General features: G+C 43.0%; 1 protein-coding gene across 1 annotated transcript in view; it reads left to right on the top strand.

Annotated features, from left to right (window-relative positions):
* The window catches only part of CAMKMT (calmodulin-lysine N-methyltransferase), a 620,355-nt gene extending 618,957 nt beyond the window's left edge, over window positions 1-1,398 (top strand). The window contains exon 11 of the mRNA XM_006882313.1: window positions 1,321-1,398. Within this exon, the coding sequence (XP_006882375.1) occupies window positions 1,321-1,398 (78 nt within the window). The remainder of the gene's footprint in view (window positions 1-1,320) is intronic.
* Window positions 1,399-10,000: the final 8,602 nt, after the last annotated feature.

Genomic DNA, 10,000 nt, shown 5'->3' with positions numbered 1-10,000 from the left:
TCTATCACTAGGGTGACTAGTCACAAAGGTATTTACAGTTGGTACATTCCACTTGGTGGGTTTGGGTTGGGAAGCCATCTTCTCTGCTTTTACTCTGATTAAAGAGTGATATTGAGGGACGTGTGTTTAGGATTAACCCGTTCTGGCTACTTTGGGGACAAGGGAGCCTATGAGGATCTTTCTAAATAGACAACTAATCATCTGTAAACAGAGCAAACTCTACGGGAACAGAAGGAAGTTGCTTCAGGGACTGCACCACCACCAGCTCCAAGGAAAGGGAATGAGAAAGTAAAGACTCAGTTGGTTGTATGTTGTCCATTGGAAAAGGAAAATTGGAGTCATTACCTCGTCTTATTAGTAAGAATATGTCACAGCTTGGGAATGTGATTGAGAAGAAACATGCACTGTGAAAATATTCCCATCAACATGCCCGAAACCGACTAATCTGAGAAACTGTGATGTGGGAGCCATTCCCAAGTTTAATTTAGGGTGCAAGGAAGTTTGTCCCATTTGAAACAGTAAAGGGACTGATTGCATGTCTAATTAAACGATATTATTCCCATCTTAAGAAATTTAAAAAAATAAATTAACAAATGGCTCAAAAGCACTTACTTTTAAAAATAACAATTTTATCTTTATAATTGGCAAATCAACATTCAATAAATAAATGAAACTGTCCAAACTACTCGAGCCAAATGAGGGACTGTGAGAACTCTGAACTATCCCAGAACTTCCCTTAAGCAGTATCAAATGTTTCTGCCCCACCTGTTGAACTATGTTTGCCTTAAAGAAGGGACATTTTGAATTGTATGTCATTAGTATTAAAACCTTTCCGAAGCAGTGGGAAAGCTGGTGGAATGTTGTAGGCTCCCAGCCCCTAGCTTGCGCCCTGGCACTGCCACTCTCCACAGTTGCTGCTCTGAAATGCTTGCTGGCCCGAGTACTCGGGTACTAGCAGCACAGGGAGGTCCAAGAGCAGAAATTTCTTTGCCAAATAGCTGGGCTGGTGAGGATGAACGAGTTCCCAGCTCACCTCATAGTGAAGGATATAAAAGTTCAGAGATCACAAATAGTTTAGTTATTTATGAAAACAAAAAAGCCCTCTATAGGGGGAAACCCCGCATTGTTCCCATCTTGATTCACAGTATTATCATGTCAGTGCCATTAAGAACTATTCTAAGTTGCATTTTGTGTTACACCCCACCACCCCCAAAGAAAACCCAATGTGTTTAAGAGGTCATCATTATACTAAGAATTAATAGATTGGTAAAATGTTCTCATCTGAGTTCCCTGACCTTATTTTTCTATTCTTGTTTTCAGTTGAAAAAGGAAAACCAGAACATCTATGACGAAAACCTTCATTACCCATTTCTGCTTATTTTAACCAAAAATGGATAGAAGATTAATTACCCCAAGTAAAGACAGAAACATCAAGCCCATGATGATGATGGAAGAGCTTTCATAAATATAGAGATCTGTCCTGAGTACTAGATATTAACAGAAGGTGCCTCCCAGTTTGGGGGTCCATTTGTGGTTATACATTTTCTTGCCTGCCCCCTCACTACCTCCCTCCAGCCCCTTTCCACAGCTGGCTTGTTGCTTCCCAGCACTGAACCTTTGTGTGTCTTTAAAAATTTACAAACAGCCTGTCTGAAATTTGTATTTGACTCATGAGCAGCCTACATATTTTTCTTTCTCTGAGGCAGAATTTCTCTTGGTGGACTCCATCTTTTTAATAGATTTTTAAAATATATACCTCTTTGTCTTACTTTTCAATGTGGATAGTTTTTAATCTGCAAACATCATTATTATTTCCTACTTAAAAAAAATAAAGCACATCTTTCTGATCACCCTCAAATTAATTGTATTAAATCTGCCATCTCTCTCTTTCTCATTCTTTTTTCCCTTTTAAACAGGATGTTTTCCCCCCATAGATGTATAAGAAATGACTACATGAGCCCAAAGCCTCATAAACTGACCGTTTGTCCTGTGGACACAATAGCGTGGCCAGCCCTCTGCTCCTCCTCTCCAATTATGTGTGATTAGTCTCAGTGTGTTGTGTCAAGGAGGGGGAGTGTGCTGAGTGCTTATTATCTGTTTAGGTACAAGAAGAGCACATTTAGGCTCTATGAATGAAAAGTGAGCCTTTATCAAGGCTCAAATCTAACTGCTGCTGTTCTCCAGGCTTCTTTCAAATCAGGTCCTTCCCAGAGAAATTTTAAATAAATGGTTGGTAAACTAGATTGCAACCAGGGGCTTGGAAGGGGTGGGGGGAAAGGAACAAAAGCACCAAAACCTCAATCACACAATTATCTTATTTAAAATAAGTATCCTATATATTGTGATACACTGTGATTCGAGTGTTCAGTAAACATTTAATAGGAGCTACCTAGGATTAAGATAGAATGACTTTTCTGCGGGGAACCCAAGCCTATCCTTGCCTAGGCATTCACGAGATGCTCTAATGCCTTTTGTGGAAATTCAGATGTTTATCTGTAAGGCATCATCTGTGCCTACTTTAGCAGTAATGTCATTAGCAGGTTAGCTACGTAGCCTTATATCTTTAGTAGATGCAGCGTATGTATTTAGTGGGATACAATTAAAGAGGTGGGGGGACTGAGGACACAGCCTTTGCATGTTAAACAAACTTAGCTGTCATAAAAACAGCGACTCTCAAATGTCTTCTCTGCTCACTTCTATCATCAAACAAATTTTTCACCATCAGTTTGCATGTCCTTGTATTCACCACTTTTTCTGCTCCATTAGAGCACCTAGCTGGATCTCTGAAGGCATAGGTCAAGTCGCAGTTAGATCATACATTTCTTTCTCACAAAAAAACTTGAATTGCAATGCCAAGTGATGGGCTAACATCACAATAACAGCAATTTATTCCTCTTTGGATAAAACAGCAGTCTATTCTCAGTGCTAGATAAAGACCAGGGCAATGCAAACCAGCCATTTAGCTGAGTAGTTCAGCCAGTGGCAGCTCGCCTTTGGTGACTGTATAGGTTGCACACTGACTTCATATTTTCTTGTTTAAAAATTAGAACGTGGGATGTTTTAAAAGGGAGGACAGGTAGTCCTGGTATACTGATGGAAATACAGCAAAACTCATCTGTGAAATCTGCAGCTATCGCTGATGGACAAAGGAAGCTCGTCACTGCAGTAGCACCTAAGATGGTCTAATATTTTCTTTTCTTTAAAAATACACAACAGCAGACCATAAGAATATTTCCACTTCTCTTCATGAGAATACAGGAATGGCCAAGGATTCAATTTGCATTTGTGTGTTGTAAGTGTTGAAATCCAGCATTTATTTCTTGAGGAAGAAATGTTGTTTTTTTAAAAAAACCCAACATAGTAATATAGTAAATTAAAAAAAAAAACACTCCAAAAAAAAAAAACAAACCCAAACCAAACACCACAATAACAGCGATCTCATTCTATAGTTACCTAAATTGAGCAAGGGTTTCTGAACTGAGCTCTTCTTACTGTGATATCTGGTAAAGAAATCCACGTATTGTGTGATTAAAACCCAGAGAATCTCCTGTACAATGCCAAAGGTTTCAAAGGTCCGCTCTCTCTATAGGATCATCACCTGAAAAGATCTCTAGTCCTGGCTCTTTGGAAGTTTGTAAGAAGCTAGTGCTATATATAATGGAATAATTTTTCAAGTGCCCTCTTTTTTTGCACCTGTCAATGAAGTGTGAAGATTGCGAAGGGAAAATTATGACTCCTTTACAATATTTATGCATTTAAATTTCATGTGAACTTTATGATTAAGAATTATTTATCTGCAACAGTGTTGGAATGTAAAATTGTAATTGAAATCTAATACCCTATTCCAGAATTATCTATGTAATTATGCATATGTTTGTTTCAAAAGAAAGTCTATACAATTAGGTAATGATATGTCATGTAGGTCATGATATGTCTTTTTCCTGTGTGTCTGTACCTTTTGATATCCTTTGTCATACTAAGTCAGTTTGGTTGGATATAAGAATGTTTCTAATCTCATCCATGGTTGATTGTAACACAGTGATATGAACAGCACACACAGGTTGGTTTTAAGAAATATATTCTATTTTATAGCAAGACATAGGCCTTGAATTGGTATAAAAAATGCTAGAAAAGACTACCTGAGAGGTTGATGCTATTTTGTATAAATTGTGTATTTTGTTGGTTTTTTTGACTGAGCATGAAAATGTAACTTCCATTAGGGAAGGGTAATTTAGGTGCTCAGTATTCAACAGAAAACTTGTCAGGGCTATAAAAGCTTTTCTGGCTGGTTCCTCAGGTGTTTTCAGAGAAGAGCTGCCTGCTCCATGCTGGGTTTCCCTTTGGTTGCAGTAGGGGCTGAATTCGCTGCTGCATACCTGTTGAATCCATTTAGGGGATCCAGCAGTTAACTGAGAGAATGGAAGGATTAGTGGTCCTTTTCCAACAGCCAGGTGTCTACCCCAAACTAGTTAACTGCTTTTGATGGCCGAAGAACCTGGTTTCAATACCATATGCAGGAGGTTTTCTTTTTCTTTTTCCCTTCTTACCAAGACCAATGTGGAGCATGCATTTCCTAAGGCTTTGGAGTTTGTGGGGTGGTTGTTCTGTTAGTTTTGAAGGTGTTGGTTGTGTGTTTTTTTTCTCCCCATGAAAGAGTAGGCTATTCCCTTCCCTAAACCCAACTTCCACAGAGTCTGTCTTGTGCTTGGTCAGCATTTTACTTTTTCCAATCTATGCCAGACAATGCGGTGACATTATCTAGCAGAACCTTCTCACTAGCTCTGAGGGTGGGGCAGGATAGCCACACAGAGGAGAATCAAAAGCCTGTGTAGACACAGGAATCACCCTAACACTTCCAGAGACACTACTGTTTAGATTCTAGATTTGGGCTTTTGTTTTCTCTGATTCCAGGTACTCCCTCCCCAGTAAAAAAAATCTCCCAAGCTCAACCTATATGAAATTATCATAATTATGAATCATATACCTTATTAAAAAAAGACGGATTTCAATGTCAGGCTGAGTCTCCTTAGATACTGAAATTGGGCAGAGGGCAAGTATATTTTCCTGGGTGATCTAGGCGATGCTTTCCAAATTAGGAAGGAGCACGTTGATGTTGAACAGAGATCTTTAAAGCTGAAGGCCATTTTTAATTCTCAGGTCTCTGTTTACCCGGTGATGGCGAAATGCTCACATCTTCTTTGCCTGAAGTCTGCATTTGGAGCCTGTGTTTTGCCTTTTCTTGTCGCCTTTCAATTAATACATTTTTTAATAGATAAAACAGATCATACTGTGACTTTTAAAATGTCAACAAGCTTGTAAACAGAAATGTAATAAAATGGCTAATAGGAGATTCAATAGTTAATAGAGGGCCTGAAGTGTGAGCAAATACAGTAGCGCTGTATATTGGAAACCATGCAAGTGAAGATGGCTTTAGTATTGCAAACTGAGGAAGAAAATTGTTTTTAATTAGCACCTTCATAAGAACTGCTGATTAATACGGTTTTGTTTGGTGAAAAGCTTTCAGCTGAGTAATTTGTACAGCCATTACAACAGTTTTGTTAGAGCGGGACTCCTGTTGTTAAACACAAACAGCAGATGATAATGGTGGAAGATGAGTTTGTCATGTAACAATTTACCTTATTGAAAAAAGCTTTATATAAAACCCAGTACAGTAGGTACCAGCAGAAATCACATATTTTAAATCCTCCCAAAATTGCAGTGTGCCATGCTTATAGTGCCCCCCTCCCTCAGGACTAGAAGCAGATTTTATATCATTTATAAAATTATATACACAATTTAAAGGTAGTGTAGCATGGACAGACCACTTTCTCGGTAGCGATTTACACTGGAGCAGTAAAGCGGTTGTATAGTCAGTTTCTAACTACGTAAGGCAGTTTGGCATACAGAAACCTAATAATGTCACCAAAATGTAAATTTGCATTAATACTGGGTGCAGAGAAATAAGGACTGGTGTTATCTTGGTGGGTTTATCATAGGTTCTTAAAACCAAAACCAAAACAAAACGATTTCTCAAGGGAAGTTTAATTAACCGTCCCTCACCCCCACACCCACCCTCAGGCCCCCACCTGCTTTTGAGCTCACAGGGGAAACTGCGCACTCCATCCGACCTGCCCCGAATAAGAGGCCAGTTTTAGTGAGCACTCATCAAAATTTCGCTAGCCAGAAGCATGCAAACTTTTAAAAAATAAAATGCAATAGTAAGGTATTTGCATTAAAATATTACACTAGCCAAGGCTGGTAAGAACTGTAAATTATTGCAGTGGCGTAATAGAGCATGAGTTGTGTGGGCTGGTTTTTCTTTTTTTCTTTTTCTTAGACGGGCCTTCGGGGTAATAACAAGGGTTGAGGCTCACGGCAGTGCCAAATAAGCTTTAGACAGCATAATAGTCTGCAAAGAAAGCCACAGAGCACTAATGTGAAGGAAGAGCTGTCCACCACATGCAGCAAAAATCACCAAAGGTCATTTTATGGTAGCAATTGTGACACAAAATTGGTGGTCATGCTACATGTCTAATACTCAGCACAGCTTTATAAATGATGGGCCCCTAGCGATGGCTGTCATTAAGTGCTTTCATCATAATAAACTTTAAACTGTTGGCTTTATGAATCGCCAGCTAGCTTCAGCTGTTCGTTGGATGGAGCTTGCAGCGCCTTAAGTGTGACAAGACCTATTAGGAATTGCAACCATGCTTCAAGCGTACTTGGCTTTCCCACTCCTGGGGTGATTGCCGCCTATTAAACGGCGTCTGGGAAGATTTTCCTCCAGCAATCTCTGATCAAGAGCTTTTTTTGGGCTTTGACCTGCATTTCCTTCAAGACTTTCTCTGAGGAGTTTTATAAGAGCAAAACTCCAGAGGATTTATAGCCACTTCTGATTAATACCTTTCCAGTTTTTCTAGCAACTCTCCCACTGCTGCATAGAGAAAAGCTTTCATTGTTCCCGACGTGCTTATTTGTGACCTTTTCTCTGCTTCCTGATTCCCTCTAACGTGTTCTCTCAGAGAAATCCTCGGGGTGGAACCAAGACAGTTGGTGAAGTTGTTACAGCTGGAGAGGGAGAGAGGGAAAGAGGGAGGCTTTTATATTTTTAAAGAATTGCATGCAGAGCAGGCTGGCCCCGCGCATTTAAATGCCCGCCGTGACGTCACCCGCCCCCTGGACCAAGCGCATCCTCCAGGAGCCCTGGTTGTAAATTGAGCCGACACATGAAGATTTCGTGATTCAAATTACACTTTCATTAACCTTTTAGCACAGGAAGTCTTTTCGTTTCTATAAATCTTACAGTGGTGTACAGTCTGTTCCACTGATGAGGATAATAGACGTCTGAAGGCTCGCTTTTTAAAAGCCCAGGGTATTTCATTACAGGGGCCAAAGACATAGTTCAAAGACCCAGGTGGCGCGGAGACTCAAGCGCTCGGCTGGTAGCCCGAGGGCCGGTGGTTCAAGCCCGGCTGCAGGCCCCTCGGGAGACCGGTGAGGCACCCTGCTCCAATCAACCCTGCAAGGCAGGCCCCCTCGGGGGTGCGTGGTCCAGGCCCACATGGCGAGAACTTGGCCCACTTCAGTGGCCTTTTCAAACCTCCCCTCACCCCCCAGGCTCAGCTGCTTCGGAGACTGCAGGAGCTTCCAGGGCCCCAGTCCCTGCCTTAATGCTCTTATTAGCCTTTGCTTTAAGCTAAGTGCCGTCCTCGAGCGGGCTGGGGGGTCTCAGGTGTGGACCAGCACACAATTAAGCCGCCCCTCGCGGCCGGATTAGCGCCTGGACCGGGCTGCCCGCTGGCTGGGCTCCCTCGCAAACTTGTCTGCTCACCGAAGCACTGCGGCTTCGACTCATTGTTCAGGAGCGCAGGCTTCCCCGCGGTCAGCGCCAACAGGAAAACCCTCAGAGAACGAGTCGGTTCCAGGGCTCTCCCGCACAAAGGCCGGCTGCCCCCAGCCCCGTGGACAGTGCGGGCGGGGCCTGCCCAGGTGCAGGCGCGGGGGCGGGGCGGCCGCAGAGCGAGCAAACAAAGGCGCCTCGGGCCGCGCAGAGGTCACCTGCTGCCTCCAAGGCCAGATTAAGGGGGACCGCAGAGGGCATGGGGAGGAAATGCGCTGTGCTGCTTTGGGAAATCAATTCGTCCCACCTTTAATAGCGCACTTTACCCTCCCTCTTCGGGCGTCCAAGGCAAATGTCCTTTAGGGTCCCCAAAAAATCACTTATCCGCAGACTCCTGTTTGGAGAGGCCACACCTCTCCCTGCCTGTGCCCCCCGAGAATCCTTCTGCAGCCTCTCACTTCCCTTTGCTCCCTTCGGTGCACTCTCCCACCCTTCTCTGCCTGCCCTTTCATAATTAGGCAGAAAGTGGAACTGTCTCCCACTCCCTTAGAGTGAGATTTCTTTTCCCCAGTGACCTGGGCTACACTTGGCCGCCATTCCCTGCCTGCCTATCTGGGCAGGGTTAGGGTCTCTCCATTCTTTCTGACCCCCCTCCTCAAGGCCCAGCCTCCTAGAATCCAATCTCTTTCCAACACAGCAGTCTCCCCGTGAAGGCAGAGGTTTTCTCTGAATGAATGACTTGTAAGGAGGTTTTTAATTTGTCTGGAACTCCGAGAACAAGGCCACAGGGCAGCATCCCTCCCTCATCTCCTTTGACCCTGTCTGTGCCTGCAGCCTGGGCCCCTATACCTTCTCATGGACCTTGTCACCTGGTCCACAGCAGGAATTTGGCCCAGAAACCTGAAAATGTTGGTTGATTGTGTGAAACCCACCTACTCAACCTCAATAACGCCACTGCTTTGTAAATTAAATTCTAACCTTTGACTATTGGCAAACCACCATTGGGAGAAATTTAGAAGTTCAGCATGATGTTTCAGTTAGAAAAGGCCAGCCCACAGCTGTCTTCATTTGCCACTGTGCCTTCTGAAGGCTGAGCTCTCCTTGAGCTTGGGAGAATGTCATGATGTTGTTTCCAGAACAGAACGACCATTTAAAAGTGCTACCCAGCTGACCTACAGGCTCACCTCCAGGTGCATTAGCCCTCATTTTCCATCATAGAATTCATTTTCAGGAGGAGAGGCCACAGCCCTGACTGTTTTGTGTGGAAGGCTTGCTTTCTTACTCTCTCTCTCTCTTCCCCAAATCGTTTAAATAAGTGGGATGGTGCCCAGGGAAAGTGAGCTCCCACCTCCTGAGTTGTCCAAACCCTTCTTTTTCTCTCATCCTTCAGGTCAGCAGTCTCCTTCAGGCTCCCTGGGACCTGAACCTCAGGGCCTACACTGGGTGACAAAGGCCTTCTCTTTCCCTTGCTGTTAGTGTATTTTCTTCCTCTCACAGCCACGTGTTACTTCTGCTGACTCCATTTAGTCCTCCTCCCAAACAAATGCGATAAGATTTAGGATGGCTATGAAGAATTGATACCTTTGAGATGTGGTGCTGGAGAAGAGTATTAAATATACCATGGACCACCAAGAGAACAAATAGGTCTGTATTAGAGAAAGTAAAACCAAGTTTCTCCTTTGAGGAAATTTGAAAAGTTTTGAAGCTCCATCTCTCATACTCTGGGCATGTAGCCAGCAGGGACCAGTTGCTCCAGAAGACATCATGCTTGGAAGGGTGGAGACACAACAAAGGAGAAGAAGACACCAGATGAGATGGATTGACACAGTAACTGCGGTAATGAGGATAAGGGTATTTGAGACAGACTGGCTCAGGACAGGGCAGGGTTTAGAGCCAATAAATATAGGGTCACTATGAGATGCATTGATAATAATGGGTGACTGGAATGCAAAAGTCGGGAACAAAAAAGAAGATTCAGTAGTTGGAAAACATGGACTCCGTGACAGAAACGGAGCTGGAGAGAGAATGATCGAATTTTGCACAATCAATGACTTATTCATAGCAAATACATTTTTTAAAAGACATAAACGCAGCTTATATACCTGGATTTCACCTGATGGTATGCATAGGAATCAGATTGATTACATATGTGGAAAGAAC

The sequence above is a fragment of the Elephantulus edwardii genome, unplaced genomic scaffold, assembly GCF_000299155.1.
Source record: "Elephantulus edwardii isolate Elephantulus edwardi_28Jun2011 unplaced genomic scaffold, EleEdw1.0 scaffold00019, whole genome shotgun sequence".
In the NCBI taxonomy this organism is placed as follows: domain Eukaryota; kingdom Metazoa; phylum Chordata; class Mammalia; order Macroscelidea; family Macroscelididae; genus Elephantulus; species Elephantulus edwardii.
The sequence above is the reverse complement of the archived record's forward strand: the minus strand, read 5'-3'. Positions and strand labels throughout refer to the sequence as shown.